Source organism: Anomaloglossus baeobatrachus, chromosome 1 (genome assembly GCF_048569485.1).
Source record: "Anomaloglossus baeobatrachus isolate aAnoBae1 chromosome 1, aAnoBae1.hap1, whole genome shotgun sequence".
Lineage (NCBI taxonomy): Eukaryota > Metazoa > Chordata > Amphibia > Anura > Aromobatidae > Anomaloglossus > Anomaloglossus baeobatrachus.
In genome coordinates, this window is record NC_134353.1 from 53560480 (window position 1) to 53583980 (window position 23501).

General features: G+C 53.7%; 1 protein-coding gene across 2 annotated transcripts; it reads right to left on the reverse strand.

The window, feature by feature from the left end:
* Positions 1-3498: 3498 nt before the first annotated feature.
* Positions 3499-23501, reverse strand: RMND5A (required for meiotic nuclear division 5 homolog A). Of its 2 annotated transcripts, none has more exons than XM_075346741.1 (9): positions 23028-23501; positions 19079-19221; positions 18668-18802; positions 7606-7706; positions 7319-7485; positions 7073-7238; positions 5935-6037; positions 5351-5505; positions 3499-4301 (listed from the first exon to the last, which is right to left on the reverse strand). In XM_075346741.1, the coding sequence occupies exons 1-9, from the start codon at positions 23167-23169 to the stop codon at positions 4238-4240; spliced, it is 1176 nt and encodes a 391-aa protein (XP_075202856.1). In that variant the 5' UTR covers positions 23170-23501; the 3' UTR covers positions 3499-4237. The 2 variants fall into 2 exon arrangements, with proteins under 2 accessions (XP_075202856.1, XP_075202848.1); XM_075346733.1 differs by having other exon boundaries at positions 19079-19224.

Genomic DNA, 23501 nt, shown 5'->3' on the forward strand with positions numbered 1-23501 from the left:
CTTCACTATCGCTGAGAGAGTATGAAACTCCATGCCAAGATAAGTCAGTGATTGGGTCGGGGTTAGATGAGACTTTGTAAAGTTGATAATCCACCCGAAACTCTGGAGAGTGTCTAGTGCCACTTTCAGACTGTGTTGGCATGCCTCTTGAGAGGGTGCCTTTATAAGCAGGTCGTCTAGATACGGGATGACCGAGTGACCTTGTGAGTGCAGGACAGCTACTACTGCTGCCATGACCTTGGTGAAGACCCGGGGGGCTGTTGCCAGACCGAAAGGTAACGCTACGAACTGCAGGTGTTCGTCGTGTATGACGAAGCGTAGGAAACGCTGATGCTCTGGCGCAATCGGCACGTGGAGATACGCATCTTTGATGTCTATTGATGCTAGAAAATCTCCTTGAGACATTGAGGCTATGACGGAGCGTAGGGATTCCATCCGGAACCTCCTGACTTTTACGTGTCTGTTGAGCAACTTTAGATCCAGGACGGGCCGATACGATCCGTCCTTTTTTGGGACCACAAACAGATTGGAGTAAAAACCGTGACCTTGTTCCTGAAGAGGGACGGAGGTCACCACTCCTTCCGCCTTTAGAGCGGCCACCGCCTGCAACAGAGCATCGGCTCGGTCTGGTGGTGGAGAAGTTCTGAAGAAACGAGTTGGCGGACGAGAACTGAACTCTATCCTGTACCCGTGAGACAGAATATCCCTCACCCAACGGTCTTTGACGCGTGACAGCCAAATGTCGCCAAAGTGGGAAAGCCTCCCACCGACCGAGGGTGTGGGAATCGGAGACTGCAAGTCATGAGGACGCCGTCTTGGCAACGGTTCCTCCGGCTGTCTTTTTTGGGCGTGACTGAGACCTCCAAGAATCTGAGCGTCTCTGATCTTTTTGAGTCTTTTTTGACGAGGAAAATTGGGACCTGCCCGGTCCTCGAAAGGACCGATAACCAGACTGACCCCTCCTCTGTTGGGGTTTGTTTTGTCTGTGTTGCGGTAAGGATGAGTCCTTACCCTTGGAGTGTTTGATGATTTCATCCAAACGCTCTCCAAACAATCGGTCACGAGAAAAAGGCAAATTGGTTAAGCACTTCTTGGAATGAGAATCTGCCTTCCAATGTCTCAACCACAGGGCCCTACGCAAAACAACGGAGTTGGCTGACGCCACTGCCGTACGGCTTGTAGCGTCAAGAACAGCATTAATCGCGTACGACGCGAATGCCGCCATTTGCGAGGTCAATGGTGCTACCTGCGGGGCAAATGCACGTGTGACTGAGTCGACTTGCACAAGCCCGGCTGAGATAGCTTGGAGTGCCCATACGGCAGCAAAAGATGGCGCTAACGACGCTCCAATAGCTTCATAGATGGATTTCAGCCAGAGCTCCATCTGCCTGTCAGTGGCATCTTTAAGTGCCGCTCCATCTTCAACTGCAACCAAGGATCTAGCTGCAAGCCTGGAAATTGGAGGATCCACTTTTGGACACTGGGTCCAACCCTTGACCACCTCAGGGGGAAAAGGATAGCGTGTATCTTTAAGCCGTTTAGAAAAACGCCTTTCCGGATAAGCGTGGGGTTTCTGGATTGCGTCTCTAAAGTCAGCGTGGTCCAGAAAAGTGCTTAATGTACGCTTGGGATATCTGAAATGGATTCTCTCGTGCTGCGAAGCTGACTCCTCTACCAGAGGAGCTGGTGGAGAAATATTTAACATCTTATTGATGGATGCTATAAGATCATTAACTATGGCATCACCATCTGGTGTATCTAGATTGAGAGCGGTCCCAGGATCAGAATCCTGATCAGTTACGTCCGCCTCATCACCCATAGATTCATCTCGCTGGGATCCTGACCATTGAGATGAATGTGAAGGCCTCTCATAGCGAGCCCGCTTAGGTTGCCTGGGACCATCGTCCGAGTCAGAGTCTTCACCCTGAGGTGTATGTGCCCGTCCCGGAGCTTGGAAGTAATTCAGCTGAGGGGGACCAGGGGGCAATGATTGCACAGTGTCCGTGGCCTGAAGTACAGGCCTAGCCCGCAATGTGTCAAGAATTTGTGACATAGTGAGAGACATTCTGTCAGTAAAAGCTGTAAACTCAGTTCCTGTCACTTGGACAGCATTCACAGGTGGTACACCCTGGGTCACGTCCAGCGGAGGTCCCGGCTGTGCAAGTGCCACAGGGGCCGAGCACTGCACACAATGGGGGTCATTGGAGCCTGCCGGTAGAAAAGTCCCACATGCGGTACAGGAAGCATATAATGTCTGACCCTTGCGTTTTGTGGACGACATGCTGTTGGCTCTCTGCAATGTGAGAGAGTCTATAGCCAAAAGGCGACCAGCGCTATGCAGTACAAAGTATTTGCAGGAACAAAATACTAAGATTACTACTGGCACAAGAGGGGGTGAGCCCGGAGGGCTGCTTACCGCCCGCTGAATAGCGGGTAAGAGGCGCAGAATTCCTTGTCTGGGTCTCCCCGGCTCCCCTCTGCAGCTCAGCGTGTCAGCAGGAATGGCTGCCGGCGTCTGTGGAGAGGGGCGGCCCGTGGGAGTTCCCAAACAAAAGTGCGGGAAACAGTGTCCCCTCTGTGCCTATTGTGAGGGCTGGAGTATGTAAAAACGACTCCAGCCCTCCGCGCTGATGCACTGACCAGCGTCCCGCCCCTCTCCTGACTGGCAGGTCTGGGGGCGGGAACGAACGGAACCAGGCCGCAAAAGCCGGGGACTCGAGTTATCAGCGCGGCCGCCGTAAAAGCGCGGCCCGCGCTGAAGTCCCCGGCGCACCACAAGTGCCAGCCGCGCCGCAGTCCCAGCGGCCGGCGCGACCGTTCCCCAAAAGTGTGCCCGCTTCAGCGAAGCTGAAATGAGGCCATGGCACAAGCGCCGCAGCGCTGATGTCCCCGGCGCACTACAACACCCAGCATGCTGCGGTGTGAGCGCGAAATGCACGGGGACACAGAGTACCTTGAGGAAGCAGGGCCATGTCCCTGATGTACTCCGCTCCAATCCAGCATCTTCTCCAGGGGCTGTAGATGGAGCACGGTCTCAGTGCCTGGAGACCAGTAAATCCCACTTCACCCAGAGCCCTGTAAAAAGGGATGGGGAAGGAATCAGCATGTGGGCTCCAGCCTCCGTACCCGCAATGGGTACCTCAACCTTACAAACACCTCCGACATACAGTGGGGTGAGAAGGGAGCATGCTGGGGGCCCTGTATGGGCCCTCTTTTCTTCCATCCGACATAGTCAGCAGCTGCTGCTGACTAAAAACAATGGAGCTATGCGTGCGTGTCTGACCTCCTTCGCACAAAGCTAAAACTGAGGAACCCGTACTCCTACGGGAGGGTGTATAGCCAGAAGGGGAGGGGCCTTACACTTTTAAGTGTAGTACTTTGTGCGGCCTCCGGAGGCAGTAGCTATACACCCAATTGTCTGGGTCTCCCAATTAGGAGCGAAAAAGAAAATGGAAAATTTACCAGTGTCCAAAGACGGCGCAGACGCCCAACACACAGTCCAAAGTCATATTTATTTTTATTATTGAATATTCTGTTCACACAAACATTTCTTAGTTCAGTAAAAGCACAATATACCCCCGTTATATCATAGCAGCAAAAAGCTCCTCACTCTTATTAATTTATAGTCACGGTGCCGGCTTATTTACATCTTTTTTTGTGTTAAGTAGAGAAAAAAACAAAACAAAAAAAAACAAACCAAAAACTATGGAGGTATTACAGCAAATTCTCTTAGCAAAAAATAGGTTAAATCCTCTATGTCCTGTGCTAGACGTCTCTGCAGACCGGTCCGGTTATATACATCATACGGGGGAGGAGGACGCACGACATTGCTCTATACCGACAGGGATGACCGGGGGGGTGCGGGGCAGGAAGAAGAAGACGAGGGTGAAGGGGCTTTACCAATAAAAAGTTTACATCATCTCTTGCTTTGTAAGTACAAAAATCACATGCATTGTGCGGCCGGTGCTGGAGCGCGGCCGTGTACAGAGTTATAGGAAGGTCCTTGGGACGCACGTTTACAAGACTTCAACCCTGGTGCGCTCTGGGATTGTGCTCAGGATTATAACTTGTTGGTTCTGTCCGTCTTGGATTGTTTTTTGCCAAAAAAAAAAAAAAAAAAATTCAGGGTCTTCTGTATTACATGGAAAATATGGGAGAAACTTCCCCAAGCTTTCTTCAAAACGCACTAAAAACCAAGGAGGAGGCCGAAGGCCAACGCAACGACGAGCCTCCGTGTTCAGAAGAAGATCTGCTTGGCATCTCCTGGACTCTGCTCCATAGGGCAATACGGGCACTTTAATCTGTAGACGAGAGACAGTGACCATTGTAGAGATTGACATCTGCAGACCCCCTGCGATGACCACACCTGAACACCACCCCCCTCACAAACTAAACCCTCCACCCCGCTGCCCCCAAATCAATCCCCTGCCCCCAAACCAAACCCTTCACCTCGCCCCTCCAAACCAAATAAAAAAAAACCACCCCAAACCCTTCACCCAGCCCTTGCAAAACAAACCCCCTCCATGAGAAACTCTTCACCCCACCAAACCAAAACCCCCCCAACACCGCCACCCCAAACTAAACCCCCACCTCAAACCCTTCACCCCGCCCCTCCAAACCAAACCAAAACACTCTCACCCGAAACCTTTCACCCGCCCCTCCAAACGAAACCCCTCGCCTCTCTAAACCAAACCCCCCCGGCCCCCATAAACTAAACCCCCCCACCCTTCCAAACAAAACCTTCCCACCTCACCCCCCAAACCAAACCCCCCCACCCACTTTACCCTCCACGCCACCAAACCAACTCCCCCTCTCCCCAAACTAAACACGGCACCCTGCCCCCCCCTCCCCAAAACCAAATGCCCCCCCCGCCAGGAACTGACATTGGGCCATGTTAAGATCTGATAAATGATTGCTCGGGCAGGAGCAGACATACTGCCTTTTATTGGGGGTTTGGGGGGGTATATTTGGCACTGCCATGACCACACCTGAACTAACCCCCCCCACCCCAAACCTTCACCCCGTCCCTCCAAACCAAACCCCACCACCCAAAAAAAAAAAAACACACAAACCACCCCACGCCCTGCCCCCTTTCCCCTCCACCTCACCAAACCAACTCCCCCCAAACCAAAACACTGCACCCTGCCCCCCCCTTCTCCCAAAACCAAATGCACCCCCACCAGGAGCGGACATTGGGCCATCTTAAGATCTAATACATGATTGCTCAAGCAGGACCAGACCTACTGCCTTTTATTTTGGGGATATCTGGCACTTTCTAGGTCCTGCCACGTGTATATAGACCAAAATGGGGTCTAATGACCAGGATGGGGGGGGGGGTTCACATACTTACTTGCTTCCATTAAACATTTTATTTAATGCATCTCTTGATATTATATGTCCACAAACGAGTTTCATGGGAGGATTATTGTCTGTGGTTTGCTGACGGAGGATCGGGCAGGCGAATATTGAATGGTACCAGCACTTTTTGCCCAGGTCTACTTCAATCTGAGGAGGAAGGGAGAACAGAAGATAAGAGGGTTCGGTAATAACGATGAGGATACCGAGAACGTTGGTCCTCGAAGTCCCCTGTGTGAGTGAAGCGGTGTGACCTCTGCTCCATCCATGGCCGTCTCTGCCATAAAAGTGAAGGGGGCAGTAATAGTGACCACGCTCCATCCCAAAAACGTCCTCTAGATCCTGGTGGGAAGTCAGTGACGGCCGAAGCAGAGAACTCAGAGACGCCTCTTATAAATAGTAGGTCCCTGTGGTGTCACGACATAATGACGCGGCCAGGCCAACTAACCAGAGAGACACAGAGGACGCCGCAGGTAGCAGGAGATTCCTGCGACCGCAGACGAACCACCAAGGTCCGGGGCATGTTTTGCTCAACTCTATGCACAAAAAGCACAGGGCTCCGTATACAGATCCACTCACCGGTAACTCGTCCTTCTGATTCCACACGCCGGTGCACTGCCGCTGCTCAATCACTGCCTTTATGTTAATTAATGCTGGAAGTGCCACGCACCCCGCCGAAAAGCTGCAAAACAGAGAAAGTCACGTAACACAGCTGCATCCAGACCAACGGACCTCCACTGGGTTAACATTGTATGACACCTGTCTGCAAACCAGAGGGCGGCCACAAAATTGTAGACCTACACAAGGCTGGGATGGGCTACAGGACAATAGGCAAGCAGCTTGGTGAGAAGGCAACAACTGTTTGTGCAATTATTAGAAAATGTAAGAAACCCAAGATGACCGTCAATCTTACTCGGTCTGGGGCTCCATGCAAGAAGATCTCACCTTGTGGGGTAAGGAGGATTCTGTGAAAAGTCAGGAATCAGCCCAAAACTACAGGGAGGACCTGGTCAATGACTTGAAGGCAGCTGGGACCACAGTCTCAAAAGGTTAGCACTAGTAACACACCAGCACATGTCCAGACGCATTTGAAGTTCAACAATGACTATCTGTATGATCCAAAGGAGGCATGGGAGAAGGTCATGTGGTCAGAGGAGTCCAAAATAGAACTTTTTGGTTTCAACTCCACTCGCAATGTTTGGAGGAAGGAGGAGGATGACTATAACCCCCCAAAAACACTATCCCAACTGTGAAGCATGGGGGTGGAAACATTTTACTTTGGGGGTGCTTTTCTGCAAAGGGAACAGGACAACTGCACTGTATTGAAGGGAGGATGGATGGGGTCAGATATCATGAGATTTTGGCCTACAACCTCCTTCCGTCAGTCAGTTAGAGCATTGAAGATGGGTCGTGGCTGGATCTTCCCACATGACAAGGACCTGAAACACACAGCCAGGGCAACTAAGGAGTGGCTCAATAAGAAACATTTCAAGGTCCTGGAGTGGCCTGGCCAGTCTCCAGACCTGAACCCAATAGAAAAGTTTTCGGAGGAGTTGAAACTCAATGTTGCACGGTGACAGCCCCGAAACCTGAAAGATCTGTATGGAGGAGTCGCCAAAACCCCTGCTGCAGTGTGTGCAAACTTTGTGAAGAACTACAGGAAACGTCTAATATATACACACACATACATGAAAAAGTAAGTGCACCCGCTGCTCACCTAACGCTGAGTGGAGACTCCACAGAGAGCCCCAGCAGGGCGCAGGCGTCCCGGGTGAAGATGTCGCAGATGTCTGCCCACTGGTTGGCGTCCAGCAGATGGACATAGGGCGAGTTCTCGATCCCCTGCCGCAGGTACACCAGGCTTCCCATCAGCACCTGGATATCTGGAGGACAGTGCACAGATTAATCCCTGGTCTATTGCCCCCCACCCATGACCCCATGTGGCAGCCTGATGAACGCTCACCTTTCTGATGATTTATAGCAAAGGGCTGGAAGTTTTTGGCGTACTGCAGCGCCTCCCTCTGGTTGGCGGCGCCTCCCATCAGTAAACTAATAAAGTACAACCGGTGAAGCTTGAACTCCAGCGAGCTGTTCTGGGCCATCAGCATCTCCCGGTTGGACACTGCCCATCTACGAGGGGAAAAAAAAGGAAGGAAAACCGGCTTTAGTCATGGGAACATGTTGTACGGCTGGAGGCAGCCAATCAGAACGGACCCAAAATAAAAGGTTACACAGTCAGGGGAAACTCACTCTAACGCCGGCCGCAGGACCCGAACCTTCAGCGCCTCCAATATCCTGTTCAGTTCCACGAACGGTTCTTTCTGGCAGGGATCTATGGCGAGGCCGGCCTCCTGCAGAAGAGAGGACGGAGAGCAGTGACGGGCAGCCCTGAGACATAGTAACAGACGGGCAGCGAGGACAAACCAGGCACAATAGGAAGGCCCCAACGTGACATCACCAAAACCTGAAAGATCTGGAGAAGATCTGTACGAAGGAGTGGACCTCAGGTGTCGCTGCAGGCAAAGGTCAGCCGAGGACGCACTGGAATATTTACTGCTGCCGAGGAGAGTTTATGGTGTGACGCAACGTATCGTACATGGGCCTCAACAGCAGAGTGCAGCACTGTACATAGAGTGCCCAATACCACCACAAAGGGGGACCTTTCCTAAAAGTGACCATCAACATCGACCAACTGACAGCTCTGGAGTAGAATACATTATTTTTGTGGGTTTACATCCTGTATATACCAGCAGAATAATGAGTGCAGCTCTGGAGTATAATACAGGATGTAACTCAGGATCAGTAATGTAATGTATGTACACAGTGACTGCACGAGCAGAATAGTGAGTGCAGCTCTGGAGTATAATACAGGAGGTAACTCAGGATCAGTAATGTAATGTATGTACACAGTGACTGTACCAGCAGAATAGTGAGTGCAGCTCTGGAGTATAATACAGGAGGTAACTCAGGATCAGTAATGTATGTACACAGTGACTGCACGAGCAGAATAGTAAGTGCAGCTCTGGAGTATAGTACAGGATGTAACTAAGGGTCAGTACAGGATAATTAATGTAATGTATGTACACAGTGAGTGCACCAGCAGAACAGTGAGTGCAGCTCTGGAGTATAATACAGGAGGTAACTCAGGATCAGTAATGTAATGTATGTACACAGTGACTGCACCAGCAGAATAGTGAGTGCAGCTCTGGAGTATAGTACAGAATGTAAATCCGGATCAGTACAGGATAAAAAAAAAAATATGAGGATATAACCCTGCTCATATTGTTTGGACATAACGCCAAACTATGTGAAGTAGTAACCAATAAAGGGTGCTCTGTGCGCATGATTAATGTCATGTAAATTAGAGCTATAATGTAGGTGAGTGGCTTGAACATGTTGAACTATCGATTTCTACCAGCAGAGGGCGTATGATGCAGTTTTCCGCCCTGCACGGAGTAGTCACTATGGATGTGTCCTGCAGGCTCAGTGAGCTAAATAGGGACATCAATGTGTGTCTCGTTACCAAATGTGATGGCACATGTGCTGCCCCAGCGGCCGAATGGAATAGATATTTCATTTTTATATTTTACCCCATTGTGTCCATATAATTATGGAGTCCCCGGTGACGCCCCATATAAAGTTGGAAACTACTGTTTGACCACCGGGACCGGCTCTGAAATCCAAGATCGCCATATGACTTTTTTTCCTAAATCACTTTAAAAATGCTCGGTTCACATTTATCCTGTTCTCTACACTGAGCACTTACATCCAGGTTTCCATCTACATCTCCGAATGATGCGATTCAGATGACACTGTGGGATCCATTCACTACAATACGCAGCAGAGTTACGCTGGACTCCATCTGGCCTCTGGTCAGAGGTGCGCAAATCTGTGTCCGACCGCGCTTTTAGGCACGATTAAAAAGGATGTACGCGGCCGATTCATAGGACAGACCGCGTCCACAGCGGCTCCCTCTCCCTTACTATAGGGAATTTTGTCTGAATACTGTATTTCATTGATTTACATGTAATCCCCAGTGTAAGCGCTCAGCGTAGAGCGCAGGATAAATGTGAGCTGAGCCTGCCTGCCATCTTTGGGAGGCAGAATGAACAAATCAACAGGAGATCAAGAATGGTTGCATTTTATGCATATCTATATAAATGGAAAAAACTACATTACTGGTGTATTTTTTTTTTTTTTTAAAACGTGTTCATCCTACGGGAGAAACAATGCGGCGGTTTTAGGCTATGTGCCCACGGGCGCTCGTACCTGCGGATGTATCCGCAGGTACGAGCGCATGCTTCCCGCAGCTATTTTTAGCTGCTAGATTACAACGGAATAGCTGCGGGAAACATGCGGAGATTCATGCGGCTTACCTGCGGACGTCCCGGTCTCTATCTCCATAGCGGAGAGCCGGGACATCCGCAGGTAATTCCGCATGAATAATTGACAAGCAATTATACATGCGGATGCCTACATCCGCAGCATGGTCGGCAGCCGCACTTTCTGCAGCGTGGACACAGCACTCCCCATGTCCCATAGCATTTCTGGAAAATCCAGAAAAATCTGCAGGTTTACTGCGGCAAAATCCGCACAAACAGGCTCCCGTGGGCACATAGTCTTATAGTTCAGGTTTGTGGGTCGCCAACTAATTAGGCTGCTTTCACACATCCGATTTTTCCTGTGCGGCACAATCCGGCCCTTTGCAGAAAAACTGCAACAGTTTTTTTTGGGTTTTTTTTGCAGCCAATTGCGTTTTTTTTGCATAGACTTACATTAGTGCCGTATTGTGCTGCATGGCCTTGCATTGCGTCCGGTTTTTGCCGCATGCGGCAGATTTAGCCGATGCGGCGGCCAGCTAGAACTTTGCCTGGCACGGTTTTTTGTCCGGCAAAAAGAAGGGAATTTTGTTTACTTACCGTAAATTCCTTTTCTTCTAGCTCCAATTGGGAGACCCAGACAATTGGGTGTATAGCTATTGCCTCTGGAGGCCACACAAAGTATTACACTTAAAAGTGTAAGGCCCCTCCCCTTCTGGCTATACACCCCCAGTGGGATCACTGGCTCACCAGTTTTAGTGCCAAAGCAAGAAGGAGGAAAGCCAATAACTGGTTTAAAGACCAATTCAATCCGAGGAAACATCGGAGAACTGAACCATACCACATGAACAACATGTGTACCCGAAAAAACAGAAAAACCCCGAGAAAACAGGGCGGGTGCTGGGTCTCCCAATTGGAGCTAGAAGAAAAGGAATTTACGGTAAGTAAACAAAATTCCCTTCTTTTTCGCTCCTAATTGGGAGACCCAGACAATTGGGACGTCCAAAAGCAGTCCCTGGGTGGGTAAAAGAATACCTCGTGATAGGGCCGTCAAACAGCCCTTCCCTACAGGTGGGCAATCGCCGCCTGAAGGACTTATCTACCTAGGCTGGCGTCTGCCGAAGCGTAGGTATGCACCTGAAAATGCTTGGTAAAAGTATGCAGACTCAATCAGGTAGGTGCCTGACACTTGCTGAGCCGTAGCCTGGTGCCGTAATGCCCAGGATGCACCCACGGCTCTGGTAGAATGGGCCTTCAGCCTTGAGAGAACCAGAAGCCCAGAAGAACTGTAGGTTTCAAGAATTGGTTCCTCGATCCCCCGAGCCAGGGTGGATTCAGAAGCTTGCGACTGTTTACGCCGACCAGCGACAAGGACAAAGAGTGCATCCGGGTGGCGCAGGAGCGCCATGCGGGAAGTAGAACCTGAGTGCTCTCACCAGAACCAACAGATGCAAATCCTTCTGAAATTGATGGACTGGACGAGGACACAAAGAAGGTGAGGTGATATCCTGATTGATATGAAAGTGGGATACCACCTTAGGGAGAAATTCCGGAATCGGACGCAGAACTACCCTGTCCTGGTGAAGGACCAGGAAGGGAGATTTGTATGAGAGCGTTGCTAGCTCGGAAACTTCTCCTAAGAGACGAGACCGTTACAAGAAGGCCACTTCCCGAGAAAAGCGGGAAGGGAGACCTCTTTCAAAGGCTCGAAAGGCGGCATCTGGAGAGCAATTAGAACCTTGTTCAGATCCCAGGGCTCTAACGGCCGCCTGTACGGAGTGCTGAGAAGACAAACTCCCCGTAGGAACGTGCGTACCTGAGGAAGTCGTTTCTGAAAAAATACAGATAGCGCTGAGACTTGTCCCTGAAGGGAACTGAGCGACAACCCTTTTTCCAACCTAGATTGCAGGAAGGAAGGAAACATAGACGATGCAACCGGCCAGGGAGAAACACCCTGCGCCGAGCACCGAGATAAGAATATCTTCCACGTCCTGTGGTCAATCTTGGCGGACGTTGGTATGCTAGCCTGTCTCATGGTGGCAACCACGTCCTGAGGTAACCCTGACGACACTAGGTTCCAGGACTCAATGCCACACCATCAGGTTGAGGGCCGTAGAATTCAAATGGAAGAATGGCCCTTGAGACAGCCAGTCTGATTGGTCTGGTAGTGCCCTCGGTTAGCCTACCGTGAGGCACCACAGAACCGGGAACCACAACACCCTCGGCCAATCTGTAGCGACGAGGATGGCGCGGCCGCAGTCGGTCCTGATCTAACGCAGCACTCTGGGCAACAATGCTAGAGGTGGCACATAAGGTAGCTGGAACTGCGACCAATGCTGAACTAAGGCGTCTGCCGCCAGAGCTCGATGATTGTGAAACCGTGCCATGAAGCTGGCACATTGTTGTTGTGCCGTGACGCCATTAGATCGACGTCCGGCCTCTGTCAGCGGCGCCAGATCTCCTGAAACCCGTCCGGGTGAAGAGACCATACCCTTTCGGCCACACCCCGGCGACTTAGGAAGTCAGCTTCCTAGTTTTCCACGCCTGGGATGTGAACTGTGGATATGGTGGATGCCGTGTCTTCCACCCACATCAGAACCTGCCGGACTTCCTGGAAGGCTTGCCGGTTGCGCGTTCTTCCTTGGTGGTTGATGTATGCCACCGCTGTGGAGTTGTCCGACTGAAGTCGGATTTGCTTGCTTTCCAGCTGCTGTTGGAAGGTTTGTAGGGCAAGATACACTGCTCTGTGTTCAAGAGCATTGATCTGAAGGGTGGACTCTTGCTGAGTCCACGTACCCTGAGCGCTGTGGTGGAGAAAAACTGCTCCCCACCCTGATCGACTGGCGTCTGTCGGAACCATCGCCCAGGATGGGGATAGGAAGGACCTTCTTTTTGACCATGAGGTGGGAAGAAGCCACCACCGTAGAGAGTCCTTGGCCGCCTGAGAAAGAAAGACGACTCTGTTGAGGGAGGTCGACTCCCCGTCCCATTGGCGGAGAATGTCACATTGTAGTGGACGCAGATGAAACTGCGCGAAAAGAACTGCCTCCATTGCTACCATCTTACGTAGGAAGTGCATGAGGCGTCTCAATGTGTGCGACTGGTTCTTAAAGAAGAGATTGCAGCCCGTAGTGAATGCTGTTTGTCTAGCGGAAGCTTCACTATCGCTGAGAGAGTATGAAACTCCATGCCTAGATATGTTCGCGATAGGGTCGGGGTCGGATCTGACTTTAAAAAGTTGATGATCCACCCAAAACTCTAGAGAGTCTCCAGCGCAACGTTCGGGCAGTGTCGGCATGTTTCCTAAGAGAGTGCCTTGACAAGTAGATCGTCTAAATATGGGATCACAGAGTGACCCTGAGAGTGCAGGACTGTGACTACTGCTGCCCTGACCTTGGCGAAGACCAGTGGGACTGTCGCTAGCCGGAAGGTAGAGCTACGAACAGAAGGTGTTCGTCTCCTATAACGAAGCGTAGAAACGCTAGTGCTCTGGATCAATCGGCACGTGTGGATAAGCATCCTTGATGCGTAATGATGCTAGGAAATCTCCTTGGGACATTGAGGCGATGACATGGCGGAGGGATTCCATCCGGAACCGCCTGGTGTCCACGAGCTTGCTGAGCAGTTTTAGATCCAGAACGGGACGGAACGGCCCGTTCTTATAGGCACCGCAAATAATTTGGGGTAAAAACCGTGACCTTGTTCCTGAAGAGGAACGGGGGTCATCACTCTTTCTGCCTATAGAGTGCACCCTGTTTGCAGAAGAGCAGCGGCTCGGCCGGGAGGTGGAGAAGTTCTGAAGAATCGAGTTGGAGGACGAGAAGTGAGCTCTATCCTGTACCCGTGAGACAGAATGTCTCACACCCAACGGTCATTGACCTATGGCAGCTAAATATCGCCAAGGCGGGAGAGCCTGCTACCGACCGAGGATGCGGAGAGAGGAGGCCGCAAGTCATGAGGAAGCCGCTTTGGAAGCGGGTTTTCAGACTCTCTCTTTTTTGGGCGTGACTGAGCCCGCCAAGAATCTGAGCTCCTCTGATCCTTTTGAGTCCACATTGGACGAGGAAAAATGGGACCTGGCCGAGCCTCGAAAAGACCGAAACCCCGACTGCCTCCTGCTCTGTTGGGGTTTGTTGTGTCCGGGCTGAGGAAAGGATGAATCCTTACCCCTGGACTGTTTAATGGTTACATCCAAACGCTCACCAAACAGTCGGTCAGCAGAAAAGGCAACTGGTTAAGCACCCTTTTTTGGAAGCAGAATCTGCCGTCCATTCACTTAACGAGCAGACCAGGCTCTGCTTAAAAACACGGAGTAGCGGAGGCTACTGCCGCACGGTTCGCAGAGTCTAGGGCAACCTGACTCGCGTAAGAAACAAATGCAGACATTTGAGAGGTTAAGGATGCCACCTGCGGCACAGATGTACGTGTAACCGTGTCAATCTGTGTAAGACAAGCTGAAATAGCTTGGAGTGCCCCAAGGGTGAGAATGCTGGAGCCAACGGTGCGCCGACAGCCTCATAGATGGATTTAGACCAGAGATCCATCTGTCTGTCAGTGGCATCTTTAAGTGCAGCTTCATCTCCCACTGCAACTATGGATCTAGCTACAAGCCTGGGGATTGGAGGATGCCGCTTGGGACACTGGGTCCAGTCCTTGACCACGTCAGGGGGCAGGGATAACGTGTATCCTAAGCCGTTTGGAGAAGCGCATATCTGGATAAGTGTGGTGTTCCTGGACTGCCTCTCTGAAGGCAGAGTGGTCCAGAAAAATACGTGAAGCTGACTCCTCCACTGGAGGAGCTGTGAGAAATAACCAACATTCTATTGATGGACGCTATAAGATTATTCACTATGGCGTCACCATTAGGTGTATCCAGATTGAGAGCGGTCTCAGGATCAGAATCCTGAGCCGCTACTTCCGCCTCATTACACAGAGAGTCCTTCTGCTAGGACCCTGATGAAACCGAGGGCCGCTCATAGTGAGCCCGCTTAGGCTGTCTGGGACTGACGTCTGTGCAGAGCCGTGACTCTGGGATGCGTGTGACATTCCCGGAGCTGTTAGTTGTTCACACTGAGGGGGGCCATGGATCAATGATTCAACAGTGCCCATGTTGTGAGAGACATGTCCGGACTGCTAGGCTTCTAGTATCATAGCCCTAGTCTCAGAAAATCTGTCAGTAAATACTGCAGACACCGTCCTCATCCTCTGGCCATTAGCAGAGACTCCGGCTGAGTTGGATACAATGGGGGTCTATGTAACCTGCCGGCCGTATAGCCGTACATGCTGTAGCGGCTGCATAGAAAAACATGTGGTTCTGCACCTTTGTTTTACACAGAGAATATGCTGATAACTCCTCCGCACAATCCAGGAGGGTATATACAACGTGCGACCAAACAGTGCAATGTATATAGTAGAAGCATATCTATAAGTGCACTTCTGCACTAGTGGGGTTAGCACCACAGGTGCTTTCTTTAACGCCTGTTGCAGCGATTGTGTGACTATCAGAATGCCAAGGTCTTCCACACTTGTCTCTGTATCGTACAGAAAACTGACACTAATGGCTGCCGGCGTCCTGTATAGAGAAGGAAGCCGTGGGCGTGCCTGAGAAAGTGCGGGAATCCGGTTTCACAGTGCACACAGTGAGAGGGGTGGAGTATGCAAAACATACTCCAGCTCTCAGCGCTGCTGTGCTATGCAGCGTCACGCCCCTACCCTGACTGTCAGGGCTGTGGGCGGTAACGAAGGGAGACTAGGCCCAGAAGCCTCGAGTTAATAAGCGCGGCCGGCATATCAGTGCTGGCCGGCGCGGAAGTCCCCGGCGCACCACAACTCCCAGCGGCGCCTTAAATAAAAACGGCAGCGGCGTTAGCGCGGTAGTCACCCAATACACTAACACACCCAGCAACGCTGTGGTGTGCGATGGCACTAGTGCGGACAGCGCCGCTGTCCCTGGCGCACTAACACACCCAGCAGTGCTGCCGTGTGTCTGCGCGGTCCCCACAGGGACACCGAGTACCTCCATGTAGCAGGGCCATGTCCCTGAAGATACTCCGCTCCATGTCCAGCAGTACCAGGGGCTGTGGATGGAGCACGGCCTCAGTGCCTGGAGACCGATAGAATCCCACTTCACCCAGAGCCCTGTAAAAAGGGATGGGGAAGGAAGCAGCATGTGGGCTCCAGCCTCCGTACCCGCAATGGGTACCTCAACCTTAACAAACACCTCCGACATGAAGTGGGGTGAGAAGGGAGCATGCTGGGGGCCCTTTAGTGTGGGCCCTCTTTTCTTCCATCCGACATAGTCAGCAGCTGCTGCTGACTAAACAGTGGAGCTATGCGTGGATGTGTTGCCTCCTTCGCACAAAGCACAAAACTGGTGAGCCAGTGATCCCACTGGGGGTGTATAGCCAGAAGGGGAGGGGCCTTACACTTTTAAGTGTAATACTTTGTGTGGCCTCCAGAGGCAATAGCTATACACCCAATTGTCTGGGTCTCCCAATTAGGAGCGAAAAAGAAAAACTGCATCCCGCCGCATGTGGTTTTTTCCACTGCGCATGCTCAGTAGCATGCCGCAAGCGGCAAAAGCCGGACGGGCCGCATATCAAAAACTTATGCAAAGGATGCGGTATTGTCGCCGCATCCGTTGCATAGGTTTTAGAGCCGGATTGGCCGGCTCTGCTAAAACCGGAGGTGTGAAAGCAGCCTAACTATAATAGCCGGGGGTCTACTGAAGACCACTCTGCTTGTCATCATGGAGTTCCTTTGAAACCTGCTGGTGGCCAGGCTGAGAACATTACAAGACTAAGAAAATAGCAACACAAAAAAAGAAGAAAAAAAAAGAAAATAAATAAAAGTTTATTTCCCTTTGCTTGTTTTTTTTCCCCCACTAATTAAAAAAAAAAAAAAAAAACAACAAACATGACATGTTTGGTATCGCCGTAATCGTACTGTTTAGGGTAACCGTATTGACCGGTCATATTTATCACACAATGTATAGACAATTCCAAAATACAATGTCGAAATCGCAGGTTTGTTTAATTTTTTTACCGTATTTTTCGGATTAGAACACGCACTTTTTCTCCCAATAATTTGGAAGGAAAACGAGGGGTGCATTTCATAATCCGAATATACGAGCTTACTGGGGGAGGTGGAGGGGAGGGTCACAGGAGACGGGCAATGCTGCGGGCTGGGCTAGTGCTCGCTGTAGACGGTGAGGGCAGGGGCAATTCTGAAAACGACGGAGGTGCAAGCTTCAACTAACGGCACGTGTGCAGAAGGAGCGCTCGAATCAAGATCTCATCTGTGCACACGTTGCCTCCAGCCCATTGATCTCTCGGCAGCGGACTTAAGGGTGCTTTACACGCTGCGACATCGCTAGCGATCTCGTTAGCGATGTGACACACCAGATCGCAAATGCGATCTGCCGAGATCGCACATGTGACCGGCGCTATAAAAACGACCTATGTGCTATCTCGGCAGATCGCGTCTGCGATCTGGCGCGTCTGCGATCTGGCGCGTCACATCACTACCTAGATCGCTAGCAATGTCGCAGCGTGTAAAGCACCCTCTAAAAGGGAAACGGTCAGGTCCCATCTGCGTTATAACCTACAAGCAGGATGATGCGTGGCCTAGTAACCCCTTCCTACCCATCCCTGCATTGTAATACTGTGTAATATGAACGTATAAAAACAGTTTTATAACTTACATGTTCCGTATGTAAATGAGCAGAGGGACTAGTCCCTAGAGCGTTACTTCGCCCTGTCTAGTTTGCCCTCTTTCCGTGGTTTCACGCCCCTGTGGGCGTGATACCATGGATTTACATGAGCAACGTCACAGTCGCTCCTGGAATCCCCCGCATGTGCACTTACCATTCGCGCAGCCTTCTTATCCGGATGTACACTTGTCGGCTTTAGATGCACTCTGCGCATGATCTGAAGGCTCCTGCGGTTCCGACCATGCGCAGAGTGCGTCTAAAGCTGACAAGCAAGCACCCGGATAACAAGGCTGCGTGAATGAGAAGCGGGATCTCCGGGAACTGATGGTGACATCACTCATGTAAATCCATGGTATCACACACCCACAGGGGCGAACTAGACGAGGCCAAGCGACGCCCTAGGGACTAAAGCCTGTGATCATTTACACATGGAACATGCAAGTTATAAAACTTTTTTTATACATTCATATTACAACGCAGGGATGGGTAGGAAGGGGTTACTAGGCCACGCATCCCCCTGCTTGTAGATCAGAACGCATATGGGAACTGACAGGTTCCCTTTAAGAAAAATGGCGCCCGGAGGTGGTGCGTGCACAGATGAAATCTCGGCTTGTCTTTGAGCTGATCGCTCAATTTGCGCATGCACCGCCATTTCTTTAAAGCCCGCACGCTGACAGTTTTTGGATGTTCCTGCCTCACAGTGCCCGCAACATTGCCTTACTCCAGCACTGCCCCTGCCTCCTGTGACCCCGCTCCACCACTGCTGCTGCCCCCCACCTCCGGTAAGATACAACTGGATTAAATGACGGACCTCATTTTTTTTTTCTCTCCAAATTTGGGGTTCGCCTTATAAAACGGAGAAATATGGTATGTGGAAAAATTAATGGGGGTCATCCAAAGTACAACTGATCCCGCCAAAAACTATGTGGACAGCAAAATAAAAAAAAGTTATGTCTTTTGGAAGAAGTGGCGGTCCTCAAACATTGGTAGGGACAGTGCTCGCCCGTACGATTGTGCTGCCCCCCAGACAGCTCTGCTCTATCAGCGGCACATCCATCTACACCGGGTGATGTGCCGCAGATAGTGACAGATCTTGTGCCGCCATCAGCTGTATAATCTCCGGTAAATTTCCAGCGAGGAGGGAGGAGCGGGAGACTAGTAACATCTGTACAAATGGACGCCGCGCCTTATTGTATGGAGAGTGTGACCCCCCATTCCTCTGACATAGGTGGGCATGGATATAAGGCAGCGCTTACTATAATGCCCCCCACGCGGCACGTACCTGGCACAGCTCCTCCGCCACGTCCAGCATGCCCTGCCGGAAGAAGTGCTCCACCATCACTTCGTTCAGCATGCGCTGGCTGTCCGCCTGCCAGCAGCCATCGATGCCCACGCTGCTGATGTCCGCATCAAAGTTCTGCAAGAGAGATGAAAAATGGTGCATAAAACATCCGGGCGAAGAATGGACATGTTGTCAGGCTGGTGGCGCTCCCCCAATAGTGAGCAGAAGGAAGCGACCACCGAGCAGAAGTGATAGAAGTGTTCTGTACTGCACAGCCTGACACTGAGCGCAGGGAGGCGCCGCTGCCTGCTGGGCACTACAGTCACAGACACTAATGATTACATAGCACAATACTCGCTGAGCGTCCGCCAGTTGCCTCACTCTCACATGGCGGCACGCACACACACATACCTTATCGATGGCCTTCCCCACCCGGGACACGCTGCTGTGGATATCCTTGTGGTCGGAGGCCAGCTTCTGCACCGTGTCCTTTATCCGCTTGCAGCACTGCGTCAACACCAGAGACAGCGTCCCGGATAATTCTCCATCTTGTTCTACTGGAGAGAAGGACGGAGACGGTCACTTATGGATATATACGTGCACAGCTGTATATAGGAGCGAGCGGGGGTGTGGGGGGGGGTATTTGGGCACTGATCTGTAGAGAGTTTATGAGTATAGATTTGCTCCCCTCTCCCTTTAAGGCACATATGCACTCTCAGCTGCACAGAGTCTACATGTATAGGGGGTGCGCGTTCCGTTGACCACGACTGGCAGCTTTCCTCTGCCCGTGCGCAGAGACACATCTTCTCGGGGGTCTCTCAATGATCTTTGCTGCCCCTGCTGTTTGGTCCTCTCCTGTTTATCCCCCATGATTCGGAATATCCTGGGCGGTGTGCTCGCTGCAGACTCGGTACAATAGCTGCCATTGTGTGCGGCGGGCGAGGCAGCCATTGTCCTGACACCGGTCACTGTGGCCTCCGAGACAATGGGTGAGCCACAGCAGCCATCTGATCCAAAAATAATAAGCAGTCCCTGTGTGCAGAGGCCGGACCCCCCCCAGTCATGTGCGGTGGTCACCACAGAGCAGGCATTCTCCGCAGTCTGGTGACCCATGTGGCCAGTGCCCGCTGAGGGGCCCCCGGAGCCGCTCTCACCAGACACAGCCTGTGTATTGAAGTACAAGGAAAGATGATAATCATCGGGGGACCCAGCGCTGGGACCCCACTGATCCCCAGAATGGGTCAGGAGCCCCCTCTAATGGGTGCGACACTCCACATACTGGGGCCAAGTCTACGGGAGATTGGAAATGGCCGATTACTGGTCCTGAGAAGATCAATACTCCTATTAAAGGAGAACATGTGAGACGCCCTCCTCACTGGCCTGATCCAGAGGCCCTCCCCGAGTCCGAAGGGACGCCGGAGCGCAGCTCAGAGGGAGGGGGGAGAGACAGGACGCCGGAGCGCAGCTCAGACCGAGGAGGAGAGGAGACCGAGAGGGGACGCCGGAGCGCACCTCAGACCGAGGAGGAGAGGAGACCGAGAGGGGACGCCGGAGCGCACCTCAGAGCGAGGAGGAGTGGGGAAGAGACAGGACGCCGGAGCGCACCTCAGAGCGAGGAGGAGTGGGGAAGAGACAGGACGCCGGAGCGCACCTCAGAGCGAGGAGGGGGGAAGAGACAGGACGCCGGAGCGCACCTCAGAGCGAGGAGGGGGGGGGGGGAAGAGACAGGACGCCGGAGCGCACCTCAGAGCGAGGAGGAGGGGGGAAGAGACAGGACGCCGGAGCGCACCTCAGAGCGAGGAGGAGGGGGGAAGAGACAGGACGCCGGAGCGCAGCTCAGAGCGAGGAGGGGGGAAGAGACAGGACGCCGGAGCGCAGCTCAGAGCGAGGAGGGGGGAAGAGACAGGACGCCGGAGCGCAGCTCAGAGCGAGGAGGGGGGAAGAGACAGGACGCCGGAGCGCAGCTCAGAGCGAGGAGGGGGGGGAAGAGACAGGACGCCGGAGCGCACCTCAGAGCGAGGAGGAGGGGGGAAGAGACAGGACGCCGGAGCGCACCTCAGAGCGAGGAGGAGGGGGGAAGAGACAGGACGCCGGAGCGCACCTCAGAGCGAGGAGGAGGGGGGAAGAGACAGGACGCCGGAGCGCACCTCAGAGCGAGGAGGAGGGGGGAAGAGACAGGACGCCGGAGCGCACCTCAGAGCGAGGAGGAGGGGGGAAGAGACAGGACGCCGGAGCGCACCTCAGAGCGAGGAGGAGGGGGGAAGAGACAGGACGCCGGAGCGCACCTCAGAGCGAGGAGGAGGGGGGAAGAGACAGGACGCCGGAGCGCACCTCAGAGCGAGGAGGAGGGGGGAAGAGACAGGACGCCGGAGCGCACCTCAGAGCGAGGAGGAGGGGGGAAGAGACAGGACGCCGGAGCGCACCTCAGAGCGAGGAGGAGGGGGGAAGAGACAGGACGCCGGAGCGCACCTCAGAGCGAGGAGGAGGGGGGAAGAGACAGGACGCCGGAGCGCACCTCAGAGCGAGGAGGAGGGGGGAAGAGACAGGACGCCGGAGCGCACCTCAGAGCGAGGAGGAGGGGGGAAGAGACAGGACGCCGGAGCGCACCTCAGAGCGAGGAGGAGGGGGGAAGAGACAGGACGCCGGAGCGCACCTCAGAGCGAGGAGGAGGGGGGAAGAGACAGGACGCCGGAGCGCACCTCAGAGCGAGGAGGAGGGGGGAAGAGACAGGACGCCGGAGCGCACCTCAGAGCGAGGAGGAGGGGGGGAAGAGACAGGACGCCGGAGCGCACCTCAGAGCGAGGAGGAGGGGGGGAAGAGACAGGACGCCGGAGCGCACCTCAGAGCGAGGAGGAGGGGGGAAGAGACAGGACGCCGGAGCGCACCTCAGAGCGAGGAGGAGGGGGGAAGAGACAGGACGCCGGAGCGCAGGCTCAGAAAAGGGGGAGAGAAACAGAGGGGGGACGCCAGAGCGCAGCTCAGAAAAGGGGGAGAGAAACAGAGGGGGGACGCCAGAGCGCAGCTCAGAAAAGGGGGAGAGAAACAGAGGGGGGACGCCAGAGCGCAGCTCAGAAAGGGGGGAGAGAAACAGAGGGGGGACGCCAGAGCGCAGCTCAGAAAGGGGGGAGAGAAACAGAGGGGGGACGCCAGAGCGCAGCTCAGAAAGGGGGGAGAGAAACAGAGGGGGGACGCCAGAGCGCAGCTCAGAAAGGGGGGAGAGAAACAGAGGGGGGACGCCAGAGCGCAGCTCAGAAAGGGGGGAGAGAAACAGAGGGGGGACGCCAGAGCGCAGCTCAGAAAGGGGGGAGAGAAACAGAGGGGTGCGCCAGAGCGCAGCTCAGAAAGGGGGGAGAGAAACAGAGGGGGGACGCCAGAGCGCAGCTCAGAAAGGGGGGAGAGAAACAGAGGGGGGACGCCAGAGCGCAGCTCAGAAAGGGGGGAGAGAAACAGAGGGGGGACGCCAGAGCGCAGCTCAGAAAAGGGGGAGAGAAACAGAGGGGGGACGCCAGAGCGCAGCTCAGAAAGGGGGGAGAGAAACAGAGGGGGGACGCCAGAGCGCAGCTCAGAAAGGGGGGAGAGAAACAGAGGGGGGACGCCAGAGCGCAGCTCAGAAAGGGGGGAGAGAAACAGAGGGGGGACGCCAGAGCGCAGCTCAGAAAGGGGGGAGAGAAACAGAGGGGGGACGCCAGAGCGCAGCTCAGAAAGGGGGGAGAGAAACAGAGGGGGGACGCCAGAGCGCAGCTCAGAAAGGGGGGAGAGAAACAGAGGGGGGACGCCAGAGCGCAGCTCAGAAAGGGGGGAGAGAAAGAGGGGGGACGCCAGAGCGCAGCTCAGAAAAGGGGGAGAGAAACAGAGGGGGGACGCCAGAGCGCAGCTCAGAAAACGGGGAGAGAAACAGAGGGGGGACGCCAGAGCGCAGCTCAGAAAAGGGGGAGAGAAACAGAGGGGGGACGCCAGAGCGCAGCTCAGAAAGGGGGGAGAGAAACAGAGGGGGGACGCCAGAGCGCAGCTCAGAAAGGGGGAAAGAGACAGAGGGGGGGACACCAGAGCGCAGCTCAGAAAGGGGGGGGGGAAGAGAGAGATGGGACGCAGGAGTGCGGCTCAGACAAGTGAAGAGGGGGTGTTGGTGTTTTCAGTGAGGGGGTACTGGGGGTTCAGGAACCTCGGCCTGCTGTAATCCTGTCTCACTGCTGACCATTACCAGGGTGGTCTCTCCCCAGTCTGCTCTTGCACAGCTGAGTGACGTCACATGATCACATCCGTGGTGACGTCATCTGTGAGCCCTGGGTGGTGACGTCATCAGTGAGCCCTGGGTGATGACGTCACGCCTGCCCTCTCCCGGCCTTTCCCCCAGTCTCACCCGCCGCCTGCACGATCTCCCGCCTCAGGCCGCCCGCGTAGTCGATCAGCTCCTCCAGGCTCCGCTCGCAGTGCTGCCCGTAGCCCCCGAACTTCTGCAGCACCTTCTCCAGCTCCCGCTCCACCGTCACACACTGCTCCATGTCCCCGGGAAGGCCTGAGGAGGGCGCCGGGGGCCCCGGTAACACGGGGCGGCGGGGAGGCGGCCCCGGGGCCTCCTCTTCCTCTGACAGCAGCAGCAGCAGCTCCTCGGCCCGGGCCGGAGCGGCCCCCGCCAATGCGACCTGCGGAGAGGACGAACGACCGCGGCCTGAATCTGCCTTGTCGGACGATGCCGGCGCTTGTCGGCCGAGGCTGCCCGCTGCGCCTTACGGCCCCGATAACCGGCAGAGCTCCGTCAGCGCCGCTTGTTTTTGTTTTTTACCGGAGCTCATCATTGACCTGTTTTACCGGGGCTGAACCACTGCACAGTGTG

Bases quoted from the DNA above. Each gene is read 5' to 3' on its own strand.
- RMND5A (XM_075346733.1), bottom strand. From the start codon at position 23,169: ATGGAGCAGTGTGTGACGGTGGAGCGGGAGCTGGAGAAGGTGCTGCAG. The intron at 19,225-23,027 runs GTGAGACTGGGG...CCTTCTCTCCAG, and splicing joins GGAGATCGTGCAGGCGGCGG to TAGAACAAGATGGAGAATTA. The intron at 5,506-5,934 runs GTGAGTGGATCT...CTTCCTCCTCAG, and splicing joins ATCAGAAGGACGAGTTACCG to ATTGAAGTAGACCTGGGCAA.